The sequence below is a fragment of the Gymnogyps californianus genome, chromosome 2 (assembly GCF_018139145.2).
Source record: "Gymnogyps californianus isolate 813 chromosome 2, ASM1813914v2, whole genome shotgun sequence".
NCBI lineage: Eukaryota > Metazoa > Chordata > Aves > Accipitriformes > Cathartidae > Gymnogyps > Gymnogyps californianus.
The window spans coordinates 114,728,948-114,749,058 of record NC_059472.1 but is presented as its reverse complement, the minus strand read 5'-3'; the positions used below and the strand labels follow the sequence as shown (position 1 = coordinate 114,749,058).

General features: G+C 44.7%; 1 protein-coding gene across 1 annotated transcript in view; it reads left to right on the top strand.

Annotated features, from left to right (window-relative positions):
* AOAH (acyloxyacyl hydrolase) overlaps positions 1-20,111 on the top strand; it is an 86,435-nt gene that overhangs the window by 28,575 nt on the left and 37,749 nt on the right. Inside the window, exons 6-12 of the mRNA XM_050891947.1 lie at positions 2,252-2,311; positions 10,872-10,942; positions 13,262-13,322; positions 13,826-13,896; positions 15,123-15,171; positions 15,609-15,657; positions 16,804-16,898. Of these exons, the coding sequence (XP_050747904.1) occupies positions 2,252-2,311; positions 10,872-10,942; positions 13,262-13,322; positions 13,826-13,896; positions 15,123-15,171; positions 15,609-15,657; positions 16,804-16,898 (456 nt within the window). The remainder of the gene's footprint in view (positions 1-2,251; positions 2,312-10,871; positions 10,943-13,261; positions 13,323-13,825; positions 13,897-15,122; positions 15,172-15,608; positions 15,658-16,803; positions 16,899-20,111) is intronic.

Sequence of the window (20,111 nt, the reverse complement as noted above, 5' to 3'; positions counted from 1 at the left end):
ATATATGCTGCTTTAATATTGCAAGCTGGCATGCCCGCTGTTCAGGAAGGTGCCATCACTTGAGGGATATTTTCTTTTTTTCCAAATGCTTTAATACTACCACTTGGCGAAGCATACTTTTTTCCCCCATGTTGAGTTCCTGTAGCTCTAGTCAGATAAATATAAACTTATGCTGAACTTTACCTCGAAGCCCTCAGACCCAGTTGGTGTTAAGCTAGCAGTTATGTCCTTAGGCTGGGCTGCAGGAGGGACTGATGGCAGGTCATTGTCAGACAGAACAGTTTGTCCTCGCTAACGATTTTGATCAGAAACAAAGTGCTAACATGTTTGTGATACACTGGATTTTTCTTTCTATTTGAAACATTTTCAAAAGTAATTGATTTTTATCTCCCTTTTTTATTTTATTTTTTTACCGATCCTCAAAGCCTACAGAACAAAAGCAGTTATTCCTTCTGAAAGAGGGCAGAGGAGCAGTATTTGCAGCCTCCTTCATACTGAATGCTGAGGGGAAGGACAGAGGCCATCACACAGATACTGCCTCACAGACATGACTGTTTGCAAAGGTGGCCTAATAAATGCAGGACAACATATGGGAATTATCATCACGGAGATGGAAGAATATTGTCCAAAAGTGAAAATGGAGCAGTGGGGGGAGCACGCTGGTGTTACCCTGCCAAAAGCAAATGCTTTTGCCTGAGGTTTGCATCCAAATCTGCAAGCTGAGCTCATCTCAGGGGCACTCAGCAACTGGCTGTCTCATGAGCAGGGCACCCACAGTACAAACTTAAATCACTCTCCCAGACCCCTGTGACTGTCTGGTTTTGGGTTTTTTTTTCTAAATTGAAGTGGTGAGATCTTCTTTTCCTACGGGAAGATGTGGCTGAATTTAGAAAGTGCTGTTCATCAGAGTTGTTAAACAGTTGTTAAACATTTTGGACTGCACGAGCATATCTGGGGCATCTCCTCACCTCCATGACTGAGAAGAGTCCTTGTAGCAAGAAGACCAGTGCGGTCCTTCTGTGCTGTGGTACGGGACAAATTTCTTAAGGCCAGGGGTAAACGCTTAACAGCACGGTGCAGAAACAGTCCCTGCTTACTCCCCATGCCTCAGCATTTAGCCAGGCAGGACCCAGGGCTGTGGACTAGATGGGCTGCAAAAATGTATTGGTTGATGTTTTTGCAATGGCAGAGCCTTGAGGAAGGCTCGAGAGCAGGACTTTGGCAGTGCTTGGCAGTTCCTGGCCATGGTAAGCGGCTGTTGGTGTGCGTTCGACCACAGCCCTGCTGCACCACATGTGGCACATCTGTCCTCCTGCTGCCAGCAGTGCTGGTCCCTGGCTGTCGCTCACACTCACAGATGGTGCCCCTTGCACAAGATTTCCTCCCCTCCTTTGAGGAGCATGTGTGTAAAGGGATTTGAGGAATTATTGGGCTATCACCAGTAGCTGACTTCTTTGTAACCCACGGCCTTATGATGGCCAACCTGTTGTCCTTTGATAAGCATGCCTTTCCAAGGTCTTTTCTTGCAATGGTTCTCCCACTCTTCCTTTCCATTTAGGTATAAGTATCTTCATTGTGGAGGAATCCCAAAATGCTTCTTCAGCACCAGTTTTCATGGACTCAACAGAAAAACAATCATTTGCCACTGTCAGCGAGAACTTGCCCTCCAGGGCAGGTATTTCCAGAATAAAAAGCTAACCTTCCTAGATCCCAAGCAGAAAATTTGCCTTCCAAACTCCGTTACCTGCTTTGTACCTTCTCGTGTGCCAGCTGTTCCCCTGCTGGGATGAATCTCAGCTGAGTATAACCCCTATCCATGCAAGACCAAATGTTTCCTCTGTACTCTTCCACAGCAAGTCAGACTGACATTGCACGCATAACCCTCTTTTGGCCATCTAATGGATGAGTTGTTCTTCAGCAGGAATCACTGGAGAAGTCTGTCCTCTGCAGCTCACACGGTGCAGTCAGGATATGAATATCAGCTCTTCAACTGATCTGGACTTTTCCTCAGGAAATAAATGATGCCCTGGAGCAAAATAAATGAACTCTTGCAACTGGAGTTTCATAGAGGGTGATGGATAATTGATTGTTAGTCCAATAAAAAGTAACTGATGATGAGTTTGTGGACTCATACCTCATTCTTGTGCTGTGACTGATATATTAAAAAAAAAGGTAGGAAATGGGGAGAAAAATTGGTAGGATATTGTGAGGCTGATCTGTTTTTTTTTTTATTTTGTTCTTGCTCTTCTAGGTGGGACTGAATACTGCAATAAGGAAAGCAAAAAGGATTATGAAGACTTCCAAGGATCTGGTAAGAAATCAGTGGCATTAGGGTATTTTACACTGTACTTGCATTTTATCAAGAGTGAGCCCACATTTATTTTGCCTAATTGTGAACCCACCTGATTATCATTGAATTGAATGCTGCTCACTCCCACCCGGTATAGGATCTGCTTTATCAGGTGACATCATTGGGAAGAAGGAGAGGGAGATAATAGAGAGGAAATATGAAAGTATGAGGAGAGCAGAAAAAGCCTCATGAAAAATGCAGACTGCTTGTAGAGTAGGGATAGCTGTCTATATCCATCCAAGACAAAAATTTGTGTCTGAAATTCATGCAGCAGCTGAGGATATAATCTATGAGCTCCATAGTGCAGCTCCATGCTGAGACACTCACTTGTACTAGCCCAACTCGCCTTTGGTGGGGCAACCAGCCTTAAAAAAAAATACAAGCAGATACAGATTTTGTTTAGATTTTTTTACAAAAGCAAGAATTTCCTGCTCAGCCTTACCCTGTGCTTTTCCATCCAGAGAAGCTTCCTTCCTTCCTTCAAACTTCTTGCAGTGTCTGTTATTGCTCCTCCTTGTTTCATGCTTCTTCCTTGTCCCTTGTCATCCTTGCCTTGCCCTTGTAGCCATATGTAAGAGGGAGCCTCATGAACTGAGCCACTGCCTCAGAGCACAGTGACTGACTGCACTTTGGGGTTGTCTGAAACTCAAGCAATGGCCTGAATGCAAATTCTGCATATTTTTCCTTTATTTTTGAGAGGCTGCTTTTGCCTCTAAACTTAAAAACTGGGATTTGAAATCTTTCCGCCTCCACCAGTTTTCAGATTTATAGAGGATCTCTAAAGGGTAGCAGAGAAGGGAAGGGCAGCTTTTGTTCTGCTGCGTTCACTTATATGAGTCAGCTCAACCATAGAGTTTGCTTCCAGTTGTCTTCAGGCACTTAATGGAGAGCAAATGTTTTTGCTGTTTGTAAAGAAATTATTGATATTGCTTCTTCCTGAATCCTCACTGTGATGCTACTCACAAAAGTGAAAACTGAGGTGCCTAATTAGCCTTTGGGCAATTGCCAAATTGCCAAGCCAGGGAAATAAACAATGCGCTGGAGAGACAGGTCTCAGCTCCCACAGAACAGCAACCAGCAGGATCTTATTCATTTTCCTTCCTATTCAACACTGTGCTACTGATGGCCTGAGATTTCCGCTCAAATTACATGAGATTTCTAATCCCCTTTCCCTGAGTACAAGTCCCCACGTTAACACCTGCAGTGAGATGCTCTGAGTCAAGGAGGTCCTCTCTGTTAGCCTGAGTCTGGGCGCAGGTGTGGGGATGAAGAGGAATCAGTGTGCAGCCACTGCCTCCCAGGACGCAGGGCTCCTTTGCTCCCTCACCTGTGCTTCTACCCTTGGCATATCAGGCTGTGTCCCTTGCGTGGCCAGCCCTGTCTGGCCTCTGAGGTCCACGCATGCCACGTCCTTTCAGGCTATCCTGGGTAGGGTGGCATGGTTGGTATCAATCTTTGGGTGCAATGGGGTCTCCTTTCAGCTTGCCTCTACTCTCCCATATCCTCAAAGCTGCTTGATGCCCTGATGCCCCTATATCTCCCTTGCCTTCTATTGTGACGCCCTTGGCCTCTTCCTGCTCCTACTTGCCTATTTAGCAGCAGGAGGAACGAGCAGACTGTGCCTCAGCTGGAAGCAGCAAGGCCTTGGTTATTGACTGGTTTCTCCAGTTAATGTATTTCTAAACCCACAATACAAGGTCAGCTCAAATTAAAAAAAGTATCATGTCGTTGGTTGGGCCTCTCCTGCAGTTATTCCTAGCATGTTCCCTGTAATGACCCTTGCTGAAACTTATTATAAAGCTTGAAAATTAAAAATAACAACATTTCTAGAGGCATTACTGTCTCTCACAACTTCCCCTTCAGCTAGGTTGCGGTTAATTTCATTTCAACTCCAGAAAAACAATGTAGTAAGAAACACAAAGGAAGATCTCCAGGAGAGAGCACAGCATGTATCACGCCTGCATAAGCCCCATTTCCCAGAGCAGCAGCATGTGATGAAATGGTAAGAAAATCACCTGCACAAACTGAACGCTGCCAAATCATGGTCTGTTTACCTGCCCAGGCACATACATACACGTACCAGTGAGCAAGGGCCAAAGCAGCTGAGGTGCTTTTGCTGCTGGGGAGAGGGTTGCCTGGCTGAATGTGTGGGTGAGGATCCAGAAACGCCCTGTCTGTGGTAGGACATCTCTGCATCCACACCGGTGGAGAGAGAAAAATATTCACCTGGCCTCTTTTATGCTCTGGCTCATGCTGGACAGAAACGTCAAATTATATCTGCTCATTCTTCCCATATCTGCTATTTTGGTTGCTTTTGCCGCATTGCATGTTTGGGGAAAGCCTTCTGAAGAGGTCCTTGCAAGTTAGCTGTCCCCATCTTTGCTTGGCAGCTGTGTGTGACTGTGCATAAAAAAGACACATGATTATGGCTGTTGGTAACGAGAATGGGAGGTCTGTCTGGCTTCCAGGGGGGTTGTATTTACTGGGCATTTCTTAAGATCATTGTGGATTTGGGAAAAAGAAAAGGTATGTTCCAGATGTAGAGATGCAGTGAAAGTGGCTACAACCCTGTTGTGGTTTAACTCCAGCCGGCAACTAAGCACCACACAGCCACTTGCTCACTCCCCCCCGGTGGGATGGGGGAGAGAATCGAAAGAGTAAAAGTGAGAAAACTTGTGGGTTGAGATAAAGACAATTTAAGAGGTAAAGCAAAAGCCGCACGCGCAAACAAAGCAAAACAAGGAATTCGTTCACTGCTTCCCATGGGCAGGCAGGTGTTCAGCCATCTCCAGGAAAGCAGGGCTTCATCACATGTAACAGTTACTTGGGAAGACAAACGCCATCACTCCGAATGTCTCCCCCTTCCTTCTTCTTCCCCCGCTTTATATGCTGAGCATGATGTCATATGGTATGGAATATCCCTTTGGTCAGTTGGGGTCAGCTGTTCCAGTTGTGTCCCCTCCCAACTTCTTGTGCACCCCCAGCCTACTCGCTGGTGGGGCGGGGTGAGAAGCAGAAAAGTCCTTGACGCTGTGTAAGCACTGCTCAGCAATAACTAAAACATCCCTGTGTTATCAACAGTTTTCAGCACAAGTCCAAAACATAGCCCCATACTAGCTACTATGAAGAAAATTAACTCTATCCCAGCCAAAACCAGCACGTTATTCACCCCTTATTCCATACCATTTACGTCATGCTCAGGTCCCACACTATCCAATACACACTTATTAACCACCCCTCCCCTTCCCATCCTTTGATATAATACACACATATCATTCCCTTAGTCTATGGACCACCCCTGTAAAATGTCTATAAAATGTCCACCAATGTCCACAAAATGTCCATTGAGTTCATTTAGTCCATGACTTTGGGCTCCATCTGTTACAGTGGTCAGTCAGGTCAGGAGAGGTGGTATGTTGCGTGGAGTTCCTGGGCACCAAAGCCAGCTCAGATAGATTGAGTCACTGCTGCACTTGTACTGCTTTTTGTAAGGCTTGTACTCCATTGGTTCAGGTGGTTCCTGCTATAGTAATTCATATAACATGCAACTCAAATCACAGGTTACAACAATTTAAAGGTAATTCCATTACAATCTCCACCGCTGGTCCCTTTGGACCAGACCATAGGGTTTAACATTGCAATGAACTCCTCCCCTTGCCCTGTTTTGGCTTGGACTTATCCACAGACTGCAGTCCCTTAGGGTGTACCTGCTCCAAGTGGAGCCTTATCTATGAGCCACAGTCTCTTCAGGGCTATACCTGCTGCGGCATAGACTTATTCACAGCCACAGTCACTTTGAGGTGCACCTGTTCCAGCATGGCCTTACCCATGGGCCACAATGCCTTCAGAGATGTACCTGCTCCAGCGTGGCCTTACTCACAGCCACAGTCCCTTCAGAAGTAAACCTGCTCCAACATGGCCTTACCCATGGCTGCAGTCCCTGCAGGGGTGTACCTGCTCTGTGGTGGGCTTATTATCCATGGCCACATGCTTTGAGGCGCTCCAGCATCACCTCATGCACAGCCACTGATGCTTCAAGGTGTACCTGCTGCAGCATGGACTTATCCACAGCCACAGATGCTTCGAGGTGTACCTTCTCCAGCATGGACTTATGCTTGGGCCACAATCTCTTCAGAGGTGTACCTGCTGTGGCACAGACATAACCACAGCCACAGACACGTCAAGATGTACCTGCTCTGGCGTGGGCTTATCCATGGCCACAGATGCTTCAGGGTGTCCTGCCCCTGCATGGACTCACCCACAGGTCACAGTCCCTTTGACTCAAGTTCACACTGAAGTTCCAGCCTGTCCAGTACAGCAGCACAAAAACAGCAGCGATGCCTTGGCCATCTGCCAGCCCAGGCACATTGCCATTACTGTTATCAAAGTGTTCCCTGGCAGAGTAAGATAATAAGCAGTGCAGCAGTACAGCAAGGAGCGAAAGCAAAAAGCAGACACTAGCGAGCACTGGACTCTAATATACAGTAAGGCAAGCGAGCCCCATGCCAAGCATAGAAGCCTGCCAATTAATAGCTAAACAGCAATAACAGCTATAAATTCAATCATCTAGCACATTCCAATCAAATCTGTCGTTATCTCGAACCCTTCAAGCCTCACTTTGGCACCAAAAAGCACTGTTGTGATTTAACTCCAGCCGGCAACTAAGCACCACACAGCCGCTCGCTCGCTCTCCCGGTGGGATGGGGGAGAGAATCAAAAGGGTAAAAATGAGAAAACTTGTGGGTTGAGATAAAGACAGTTTAATAGGTAAAGCAAAAGCCGCGCGCGCAAACAAAGCAAAACAAGCAATTCGTTCACTGCTTCCCATGGGCAGGCAGGTGTTCAGCCATCTCCAGGAAAGCAGGGCTCCCTCACACGTAACGGTTACTTGGGAAGACAAACACCATCACTCCGAATGTCTCCCCCTTCCTTCTTCTTCCCCCAGCTTTATATGCTGAGCATGGTGTCATATGGTATGGAATATCCCTTTGGTCAGTTGGGGTCAGCTGTCCCAGTTGTGTCCCCTCCCAACTTCTTGTGCACCCCCAGCCTACTCGCTGGTGGGGTGGGGTGAGAAACAGAAAAGTCCTTGACGCTGTGTAAGCACTGCTCAGCAATAACTAAAACATCCCTGTGTTATCAACAGTTTTCAGCACAAGTCCAAAACATAGCCCCATACTAGCTACTATGAAGAAAATTAACTCTATCCCAGCCAAAATGAGCACAAACCCCCAAAAATCTAATAAATGCCTCCATTCATTAAAAGTAGTGAGCCATCTGTGAGCGACTGGCTTAAACCAAACACCAACAAGCATTAGGGGCTCATTATTATTCTTTTTCGTAAAACCGATTAAAATAATTACGGAAATGTCATTAGGGAATGTTAACAGGCAATGAATAAAATTGGTGTTATCAATTACTGTGATCACCTCTAGCACTAACTTTTCTTAGGGGTGAAGAAGATACTAAGAGGCATCTTTGAGCAACAGCAGTGAAAGAATGACGAATAGAGTCGTGGCTGTAGCATTTAATGAGAGCGAGCACCATGCATACAATCCTGTCGTGACTACGTGGTGCCTGCAACTCACAGCCCAGCGGCAGAAGTGGGAAGTCACGGCGGGAGCCAAAAGGGAATTGCAAGGCAGAGCGGGGTATGAGTCAGTCTCCTGCCTACCCACTCATGTTACGCAGGGGCAAGTAACCCATCTCCTCCCAAAAACACATACTGCAGTCGTAGCCTGGCTCTGCTGGGAAGGGCCCTGTAGTGCCTGCTTACCTGTGCTCTCCTGCTCTCTCGCTTACACATGCACATACAAAGATTATCCCTTTTTTTAGCACTGCTCCTTGCTGCCTTTTGAGAGTAGCCCAAGACACCCTCAGAGAGCAGATGAACTGCTCTTCTGCAGACCCCCAAGCAGAGCCGAAGAATTATGTCTGGACCTCACTGTCCCACGTGCTGTGGGGGCGCATAGGCTGGGGAGCCAGAGGCTGCTGTGCTCCGGGATGCTGCTGCAGCTGGTCCTCAAAGCCCAACTCGACATTGCCCATACCACTTCCAGGGCACCGTCATGCCAACCGTTCCCACCAAAGTTAGGCAGTCTCTGGGGCTGCAGTATAGTCTTCCTTTGAAACTAACGGTGATCCAGTCAGCAACAATTTTCAAATGACTAGCTGAGAAAAAGGCAGGAAAGATTTTATTCTACTTACCGCAAAGGGTAGACTTTAAATGCAGCCTGTGAGCAGAATGAAAGGAGGTTTTTTTTATATATTTATTTCTTGCAAGCCTTATAGTTTGTCTTTCTGGTGCAGTTTCGGCTCCAGATGCCTTAACTTCAAAGGCTTTGCATGCTGTGACTTAGGCTGAAGTGAAAAGCCGACAGCTCAAATGAAGACACTGTAAATCTTAGCCTGATGGAAAGCTTTAAGAGCCTCTAGTGCTTTTGTAGGCAGCACTGGGATTAGTCGTATATGGAGGAGGTGGGGGAAGTGGTTTCTTTCCTCTTTCCAGGAAGGTGTACATAGGTTTGCAAAGCTCTTTGAGAAAAGCTTGCACGCCTATTGCGCTCTCTGTCTACCTGGCCATAGATGCGTATGCACACACAGAGAGCAAAGAGGAGGTCTGCATACCTCCTGAGGCAGCCAGGCTGGCAGGGAGCTTAAATACAGAGGTGCAGAGGGAATGGGGAAGAGTGCAGGGCAGCTGGAGCCGCAGCAGTGGGACCGGGTTGGTCTTCCAGCTCAAGGAAAGGCCCCACTCCCTGGCTGCTTTTGGTTGTGTTTTGGTTTCTCCTTTGACTCCACTAACACCCCCTCCACCTCATGGCCCCCTCCAAGCCAGTGCAACTCCAGCCTTGTCATCTGAGTGCGTTGGACAGAGCTGAAGAGAATTAATTGGTAGGGTTTTTTTTCAGGTTTCTTGTCTCTTGTCTCCCTGACTTTCCTCCTTTTTTTCTCCTTTGAAGTCTTTATTGCATCCTTCAGAAAGTGCACTGTTACAGCTCCACCTCCACTGCAGGTCTCCCCACAAGGCACCACTCTTTTTCATCTTCACCTTGCTGCTTGGTCACTTCAGCCACCGGTGCAGATGTTGGCTACCATCTTTGTACTAGGGGCTTTAACCCCTCTTCACTACCCCAGCCCTCCTCTCCACACTGACATCCTGGCTGTGATATGTTGCTGTGGCTGACCTCCTGGCTCTGGGCAGCGCGAGACCCTCATCTCCATCACCCCTTGTTACCTGTCCAAGCAAACACCTTCCTGCCTTTCCTGGAGCTGCAGGGCAATGCCCTATGCACCGCAGCACTGCTGCCTCACTGCCCGCGGTGCTGCCTCGAAGTTCTCTTTTGTCACTCAGAGCTTTATACGCTGTGGTTACTGCCCCTCACAGTGAGTCATAGCCTTTCATTGTCCTCTCCTGAGCTGTATCCAACCTTTATCTTCTGTTTTATGTTAGATTTGGGTTGTAATCTCATTAGGGCAAGGACCATCTTTTTTTTTTTTCTGTGTATATAAAGTGTGTAACACAAGGGAGTTGGTCCAAGGACAGAGCTCTTTAGTGCTATGGCCATATAAATTATTACCCTTCTTTGCATAAAGTTATGAGTATGCCCATCTGCTCATCTGCTCCATATTTACATGCTGAATGCAGCCTTAGTGAATACAGTTAATTAGACTGTGCACCGACTAGCCCTCTGTATTTATAGACCACCTGAATGCCGTCAGTGCTTAAAGATCACCTGAACTTTCAGTGAAGCCACATGAGCAGCATGTTTGTGGGACTGATTGCCGATGCAGAGCAATGTTTCCGTAACTTGAGCATTTATTAGGAAGGTCTCTTTCAGCTTCTGAAACCTCCTGGCTACCTGGAACCTCAAATGGATTGGCCCGTGGCTATGGTCTACTAATGTTGAAAGGGTTTATCCTGCAGCAGCTGTCTTTTACAGCTTGCAGATCTGGCCAAGATAAAATCTAGTTATGAGATTTCCAGGTGAAAATCTCATTAAAAAATCAAGGGCATTCTAGGCATATGCTGGATCCTCCCATTTCTCCTCTCTTTGGGGTTGTTCCTGACCTTTGGCTTATCCACCCCTCCCCGAGCATGCAGAAACCAGCCTCGTGGCCCACAAAGTGTTGCTTTCACTAGTTTCGCACTAAGTGTCAGATGCCATCAAGTTTATCAAACAAGAGAACAGTAATTTTTACAAAGAATGAAAAAAATAACTTGGGTACATGAGGGGATACAGTTTCACAGGAGCTTCTTCCTTCCTTTTTAATTTTACAGCTCTTTGAAAGCAAGAGTAGTTGGTTTGTAAAATGTTCAGTCGAAATCCTTAAGTTGACTGCTGCATCAGGTCTAAATCCTCTGGCATGTAGCATCCTTAATGGTGTCATTGGAGTTTTCACATGTTTCTAGGCAGAAAATACATGATTTAGCTCTGGACTTTACTGACACTGAACATCCCAAGCCACACCACCTCTATGAACTAACACATCTATCTTCTTTTATTTTCTTCCCCTCCAGAAAAGCTTCACGGGGTTCTCAAGTGTATGTGCATTTCCTCTTCTGGCTAACCTGTGTGAGAAGATTAAATAGTATGTATAAAGTTTTCAGTCCTTAACCAGAAACAGAATATGGTACACTTGTTTCTTTCAAAAATCATCCTCAGTTAACAAAGCTTCCTATACTTTACTTCTGTTGGTTTCCTTCATAAAACCACTGTCCAGGTAACATAGAGGGAGGTTGCACAGAGTTCAGGTAAGTAAGATTCCTCAGAGGGATCCCTGTACTTTTTCAGTACTTAAAATATTTACGTAATTTTAGCAGATCCCAGAGGTCAAATATGTGACACACTCAAAGATACGACACCTCCAAGAGGGAGCCAATTTTCTCCTGAGATTTCCTGAGTCCAAGAGACTTCTCCATTTCATTTGTTCACCCAGTTGTGGTGTCCATGGCTCAGCGCAGGAAGGCCACCAGCTCCTACATAACTCTGTGAGGAACATGAATTAAGTGGCAGTTGCAAAGCGTAGGAGAATCTCAAGGTATTTAAGAAAGCCGGGTGGATGGCAGACAGGCAAAACAACTTACGGCAGTGCTGACTTTGAGTCAATTTCTGAGAAAGGCTGAGGACATCAGCTGGCCTAAAGCATTACTCCTAAAGTGTGTCAGCGTACTCCAATGAGTTGTAGGAGGACTCAAGCAAATCTAAGAATACATCAGTATTATCAGCAGTATATTTTGACTGATTTGACTGCCAAGACTAACTTGCTCACCTATTTCTGCTCATTTAATTGAAACTGCAAGTATCAGAAATTTGTTGGGAATGGATTGATTAACATGAAACATCTTGTCAGTGCCTTTGAAATGTAAGTCAGGACAAATAATCTGAGTTTGAGCCCTTGAGTTCAGACAGTGGAAGCAGGAATCAAATTGTATGTCGTATGTTGGATCTAATGTGTTCAACTCTTCTGATCTCTCTCTCATGCACTCTCTCTCTCCCTTTGGTTTTTTCTTTCTTCTTTCTGTAGCTACAAAAAACATGTTTGGCAGTTGGACTTTTTTAGCTGGTCTGGATCTGTGCCGGTTCCTTGCAACTGAACCTTACTGCAGAGAAGAAGTAGCCCAAAGCAGCATGTGGAAATTATTGATTACAGACAGAATAAGGGTTACGAGCCCCACCAGGAGTGCATGTCACCTGTCTCCTCTGTATTTTTTCTTATCCTGATGCTCATGCAGTCTGAGGAATCCACCCTCATTGCACCTATTTGCTCTCTGAGCCAGGTTCGACACCTCTTATGAGTTCAAGAGGTTGGAAAAACTCAGAAAGAAAACTTTCCAGAGAAATGCTGACTAGCATATCATTCAAAGAGTGATGCCTGCTGGGCCAAATATGAAAGGCTGCTCAATGTAGGTGAGCTAAGCTGTGTCCCATAGCCAAAGGGAGGTGCCATGCTTGGGCAGCACTGTGTGAAAGCTAGCACATGTCCAAGCTAAAAAGGAAGGGGCACAGAGCTGACACCATCATTCTAACACCTGCTTCAGGTACTGCTAAAACCTATAGGGTTGCTGGAAAACAACAGTCACAACCAAAAAAAAAGATGTCATTTTCAAAGCTTAATGTAATTAGGCACTGTGGGGGACCACTGAGGCCTCAGGTCTCCATTGCTCAAACCAGTGTATTCTCAAATATGTTTGAGCATGGCCAGAAGTTTGTGGGACTAGATACAGAAATTGCAAGATGAGACTCTGATCCTCAGTTAAAGCATAAGGCCACCTGTGAATTCAGCATATATGGTCCTTCTTCATATTAAAACCACTTTTACCCTATAAAATAAGCATATTTTGTGTGTGTGTGTAGCTGCAGCCTGGTATGCAAACTGCAAGTCTTCTAGACTGAACACAACAGGAGAGAGATGGTGTAAAGATTTGAGGGGTGAATATGAGAAAGGGTATTTGCCATCTGTTTTTAACAAAAGAAGGTTAGTCTCCATCAGCCCCATTCTGCAGCTCTTTCCCAGGTAGAAAAACTTGCATTAGTATTTCGTATCTGGCAGATTTGCAAGGTCTGCCAGGCTGAGTGTAGTGTTTGTGTCCAAAAACTTATAGTTACTTTCACCACAGATTTGATGTCCTAGTTTGTTTTAGAGACTGAAGGTTCGACTTTGCAGCCATACAGGAGTCCATCAGCCTCACCTCCAGAGCTCAGTCAGCAGATACTGAAAGAAATCAGAATTTGTTCCTTCGGACAGAATCACTTTGCTGAAGTACAAGCATGGAGCTAAAACTGAAGATGGAGCCGTGAACGACATGCTGGCTATTATCTATTCTGTACGCTTTACCGTGTTTTTTTCTTTCTGAATAGGTTCCCTTCCATATGTTAACACTGTGTTTGTTGTTTTTGTTTTTTACAGTGTTATAAGAAATAAACTGCCTTTTGAAGATTTTGATGGAGATAAATTTAGTACTTTCCCGGTAAGCAAAGCCTTTCCTTTGGTAGAGTAATCCCTTGATAATGAGAATGTCTATAGGATTCCTCCTACTTTCTGCAAAGCCTTATTCATTCATGTGAAAATAGGTATAGGAATGAAGTGAACTGAGGATTTTTTTGTCATAAAAGGTGGTTTTTTTCTGGATGAAAAAACAATCATTCATTTATGCCACCTGGGGAGAGGCACACATAAAGCTGTGCTCCCTGCAGAAGCAAATTGCTCTGCTGCTGAGTGGTCTGTTTACTGAATTAATAAGAGGTGAAGTAAAGTAATAAAAAAACAAATTAAATTGCCAGCTTGTCTTATTTCTGCACCAGAGTCTGCAAGGTGTCATTTATTAAAGCTTAGCAAAGGGACTCTGGAATACAACCCATTTACTGGGTTTTATTCCTACACCTTGAGTTAGATTCTCATTTTAGATAATTTAAATTAAAAGTACAAGAGTAACAATGAGCATCCTATCTGTGTGCTTCTCCTGGCTTTTAGACGTTGAGGGGCTATCACTGGCGAGGCAGAGACTGCAACGACAAAAACACCACCGTGTACCCTGGCAGACGGTAAAGCTTTTAATTATTTTAAAGGCTTCCTAATAATTGTTGCTTCTTGAAGAACGAGCTCTGTATTTGGTTTTGGCCATACTCTAAGACAGCACGTCACTGCTTGTTGCTTGATTTCACTGTGATGGAGACAAGACAGGATGATCGAGACCAGGGATGGGGTGCGTTAGCAGGGGTGGTGCACAGGTTTCATTCCTTTCTCTGAAGCGTCTGCAGCCAAAATTGGTCAGACAGACCAAAGGTGGGGAGGGAAACCAAACCACTGAGGCTTACAAGCCTTATGGCACTTGAGCTAATGCGGGCTGTGCCTACTTTAGGGAGCAGCAGGGCGGGAGGGCAAAACAGTGGTGCTCGTGGCTGGCTGCTGAGCTCCAGCATCCAATCCTCATGTTATGTTGGTGGAAATGTAGAGCTAAATATGTGCCCTTCTAAGTGAATATCTTCTAGGTGAATACCTCCCAGCTGCCTGAGCGTGGACTTCCATGCACACCTGAAACGGAGAGCACAGCCAGTCGTAACAGTGTAGCTTTGGTCCCTTGCTCTTGCTATTTTACCCTGTGCACAAAATATTCTTTCAAAAATAGACCTCTCCTCTACCGTGGATTTGTTAAGAAGTTGTTAACCAGGACAGTTTTTAAAGCCTAGGCATTAACTGGCTTGTGACCAGATAAGCTGGGTTTAAGGGTGTGGGCTTGGAAGAATTATGTGCCCGCTGCCTGGGCAGCACACCTGCGTTAGCTGAAATGGGCTTACAGAGTCCGTGCGTAGTGCCGGACTGAATAGATGGAGTCTCCCTGTAAAAGAAGCCTGAGCTAATTATACTGTGCCGTGGGCCAGAGCAAATGCTCATTACCCCGCACTGAATTTGGAGTGAGGGGCTTGGTGGATTTCAGTGAACACTTAAAAGCAAGGAAAAGGGCAGGGGAAAAGGGTCTGTCTTATGCAAAAATCATCCCTATTCACTTCACCTAAGTGAATATGCGGACTAAAAGGGTAAGTTTCATCAGCAACTTCCAGTATTAACTTTAAATTAATATTGCATTTTGCTAGGAAAATTTGCCTCTCCTGGATTCAAAGGGGGAAAAACCCCACCCTTCTGTGCAGAAAGGAATTTCTAATTATTTTATATTCTTAGTGAAAAATGGCGCAAAGTATCTGATTTCCTCAAAAGTCCCTTTTGCTTTATTTTCTGTAACACTGTATATCCTTTTGTAACTCTGTTTTAGTCCTGATAATTGGGATGTGAAAAGTGATTCTAACTGCAATGGCATATGGGTAAGTAAACGAAGTTGCATTTATACCTCCTTCCTGATTGCTGCTTCTCTTTTTTCCTCCTTTTGAATTAGTCTGCAAATGTTTCTTTTTTATTTATTCTGGTTTATTAACTGATTTGGATTTCTCCTATTTACTTACTGCCTTTGATATTCCAAGTAATAAAACCGTATTTATTAAAAACTAAGGAAACTTAGGGGAAGCAGTTATAAGCGAAGTTTGTTTATTGATGCTTATGATTATTTAAATTATAGCTATTATAATTAATTTAAATGTACATATACTTATTAAAATAATGTAATGGAAAGCATTATTATTATGATGCAGTGCTTCCTGCAGGCAAACATTCAAGAAGAACTAAATTCTCAGCCTCTGTTTTGCACTGCCATTTTTCAGGCGCTAGATAGATATTATCATCTGCCCCTTCTCTCCTCCAACAGGGTGTGGATCCAAAAGATGGAATTCCCTACGAGGAGAAATTCTGCAAAGGTAAATCTTTGCAGTCAATACAAGAAACAATGTGTCTTTTGTATTCATTTCATAAATATTTTCATATTTTCACAGTCATTGCCAATGTAGGGGAAAGACAACAGGCTTTTCAACTTCATGAGAAAGGCAAAATGGCAAAAATCTTTTTTTTTTTTTTTTAACTTGAGGATGGGCAAAAATGAAACATGAAAAGCACAGGCTACCAGTAGTTTCCTGTTAAAAGCCAGTTCAGTTATTAAGTTGAAATACATAGATTAGGAACAGCAGCAAACAGAGACGTCACCTCTGCATCTTCTGTTGTACCTGAAGCCTAACCCAGAGGATTCAGGAGAGCAGGTTAATGTCTGTGTGTGTCCAGTTTGACCCACTGCCGTAAATACCAGCAATCATGCCAACAGTGATGCTGATTCTTTTCCGGAGAAGGCCTTAAAGATGTGAACTGATGGCATTGGCTCATCTCCCTGACAGCAATGTGGGTGCCTGTGTATACACATAAGCACAAATAACACCCCTACTAAACAGCCGTGACTACCAGTTGCTGCTTACCTTGCCTTACATTTAAATTAGCATCCTGGGGATGAACCATTGCCTGGCAAGACTTTTCAACATTTTTAGATGAAAGGCAATCTACAAATGCTGAGTAACATTAATTATAAACCAGACAGATTGTTCCAGCAGAAATACTCATATGAGTAGCACGTCCACCACCCAGTTCTGTTATAAGGAGCTTTGAGCAATTTCCTGAGTAATCTGATTTCCCTAAGTGTTTAAGTACTTTTTAATGCATATTCTATGGCTAGTAAAAATAAATGTTGGCTGCACAGAAGAACCTCGGCTGAAATAACACATCCATCCTTGAATACAACCAGGATTTTTTCTGATTAGCAAGACATCTCCCTGTTTTTCATGCCCAGTCCTCAGTTGTTTCTCTAGGGTTGTCGGCACATGCCTGTTAGTCAGTTTTTGCTGCAGCTGGAGCGAAAATCCCATTGCAGGGTCTGAACATTTCAGCTACATGAAGGGTGGTGTAGCCAGTCGCCCATGAGTCCATCAGCTGCCATTGCTGTTGCTCTTTGAGCATGGCACTCCATGCTCTGTTTCACTTCGCTCTTTCTGCTCTTGCGACTAATCAAATGTGTTAATTAGGTGCAGACTCGCAAGGGGTCGTGCTGTTGGGAGACTCAGCCGGCGCTCACTTCCACATCCCTCCCGAGTGGATGACCGTCACGCAGATGTCAGCGGTGAGGAATCATGTTTGGGTTGCTGAAACCACTCCACTGCTGATTGCCATTTGCGTTGTCCCCTGTGCCACAGGTTGCCAAAGGGAAACAAGTGCAAAGTGCCTCATTGCACTGGAATTTATAGTTATGGTCTCATGTGTGTCAGTCCCCTCCTGTGGCTGCTCTTCTGAAGATAAAAAAGCATAGCCCTGTGCTACCGCAGCTCCTCCGACATCTGTGCAATTGGGTCAGGGAGGAGTTTGGCTTCGGTGGCCCTGTGCTGTGCCAGAGACACAAACCAGGACATCTGGCTTTCCACGCACGTGTCTGCAGCTCAAGGAGACCCGTGCTGTCTGTGGGATCAGTCCTGCCATTAGAGGGCTTGTTGGTACAGCTCCTTGCTGTGCAAGTGTTGCAGAAGTGACCCTGCTGACAGCCTGGGAACTTCTGTTTTAGGCACCTGGCTTTGAAATGACGTGTCCTGGATTGTTTTCCCTCCTCTATGGCATATGTGAAATAGGTCTAGTAACTCCAGTGTTCAGGCTATGAAGCTTGTTGAACAAATATATCTGCAGGTGTTCGAGGGTCATCCAAGGGTTTATAATGGACTTGTCCTAAAGGGAAGAATTTCTGTAGTGAATGTAAAATGTCACTACCACACTGATGTCTATCTTTGGGCAGTATCCCAGCATTTCCCATTTTCAGACAACAAAATGCACCTGACTGTGAATTACACTGAGCCTCAGCTGTTGCAGTTCACTGGCGTGGAATGAAATAATTGAGGGGAAAAGATCATTCCAGCAAAGTGCAGTTAGGGGGTGGAGATAAACGCACAGGTATGCTCCTGTCCTTTGCTCTTGTGTCCTATTCTGAGCCAGTGTCACTTCCTAGCCAGGGAGGACTGTGTGTTGTCCTTCTCTGCACAAGGGTCTGTTGCACGGGGGTGCATGGATCGTCATTGCCCACTTTCGCTGGTGAAAACCCACTACTCCTCCACTAGCCTCTGTAGAAGAAAGATATAGACATTTTCTGGAGCAAAATACTTATTCCAAACTGTTAGTAGTTATAGTGCTGTTGGAGGTCTTTGAGTTTGGTGTATTTTCCCACTTTTGCTCCCAGAGCTGAGCTGATTTAAATGTTGCAGATTAGCAGTTGTTTTTCTTTGTTAAACATTTATGAGCAACGATTAGACGAATGACACTGATGACAGAGCTGATGATGAGCGTAATAAATTAGCACTAATGATAATTGACATTATCTTGTCTAATAAAGATGGTAATAATACTGATGGTGATGATGATTCTGGCAGTAACACTGGTAGCAGAGCCGTGTAGGCAAGAATAGTTTTAGACTACGTCAGCATTTTATTATCACTGTAATGAAGGTTTAGAAAGCATTTCTCTTGCTTGAAGCTTGCTGGTCCACTAGCTGGATGGGTCGAGGGCTGGTAATGGCATGCAGAGGCAGAAGCTTCAAGGTCGGGAGCTGGAGTGCAGATTATAAAGTGAGTTTTGATGGCACCTTGCTACTGTCGGATGGGTGTAGAGCAACTTGCACGGGAAGGGAACTGGTAATCTCTGTGTAAGGCCCAACAAATACATGCTTTCAGTGTTCAACTCCATCTGGCCAGCGTGTGGGGAAGATCAAGGGCTGGTTGGAAAGGGATAAGTGGGCTGCTTTCCTTTGCAGAAAGGGTGACTCCAGGTTAGAACTAGTGCCCTGCCCTGGGGCAAGGAGGGCAGAGAAAGATGCGTTCACTCTCTGGCCTTTTGTAGTCACTCCACTCACAGTATATAAAATAAAAGGAGTTAAGACATCACTGGAATTGGAGAAGATAAATACAATATATGAGTAAGTAAAAAAGAAGCCTGGACTTCACATGCAGACCCAGAGCAACTACAAGCCAGTCCTGGGAGGGACTGGTCTCTCGTGCACCAGTACAAGGCACCAGGGCTGGTGTCTGTTCTGAGCCCGGTAAGAAAGGGATGCATTAAGGTATTGCTTAGAATACCACTTATTGGAGCTAGCAGAAGAAGGTAAAAGAGGATAGTATAGATAATCTTATGTCCCTTCAGACGCTGGGCACCCCAAGCTAGGCAGCATCAGACAGACCTCTGACAGGGATACGGAGCAGTTTGTTGGTAATGTAGAGGAACTTGGAAAGGTTGGTTATAGCTACCCAGGACAGAGCAGGGCTGGGCTAATCACCTTGCAGGAAATGCAGCCCTCCTACAGCTAGCTGAGCTCTACGGTAGTGCACTGCACAGACCCCCGGCTGTCTGGGGTACGTGAGGTTCGGGATAAGAAAGAACAGGTTCTTTTCTAGGACTATTTGCAAGCTTTCCTACCCACCTGGCAAAAATACAGCTGTTTAATATTAATGCAGAGACACAGAGAATTCAGTCGTATAAAAAACCTAGTATCTGTGTTTGAACTCTAGCAATAGTAAAAAGTTATTTAATTTGCAGCTCACCTTAAGTAAGTAAGTTGTTGTCGGAACACAAAAGTGCTAGCAAAAAAATTTCTGAGCTAATTCAGACTTTGTCACTGCCTCTTCCTCTTGCTTGTCCTCTGTGTCTTGCTTTCTCTGTGTAGAATGGCAATAGCAACAATTTAGCTGTCTTGGGGTTGTGAAGGTGCAATACTGCGTCTCTTGATGTGTGATATTAAATACCACTGGCAAATATCCTTCACCTGTAGGTTTAATTAACAAATTAACTAGCTTCAATCCTTTTTCAGTGCAAGGCCTTCCTCGAGGAGAATTTCTAAGCACATCCAGGGATAGTTTTGTGACCAGAGAGAGTGCAAAGAATCTATGTCCTAATCTCACAGAAAACATCCTTAATCTGGGACCACAGCAAGAATTTGAAGTTAGGGCTCTGAGAGGGGAGGATAAGGCATTAGCCTCGTGTACCTGCTGTTCCCCCGTGCTGTCAAATTCAAGACACTTCACTTTGATTCTGCCAAAATTTCTTCGATAAGGCACATAGAAAAATCAGTTTATCAAATGGTTTTCTCTACAGTCGATACTAGAGTCAGTTCAAAGCTTTAATTTCCATTTCAATGGAATCACAACCCTATACATGGAATTCCAAATAGGACTTCTCCCCCTACACCCCATCCAGGATTTTTATCATGTGTACAAGGAAAAAGTTGTGTGCCTGTTAATTCAGATTTATTAAGTGTATTATTTTATTACTTTAATGTTTTTCTATATTTTATGTATCTATTTTA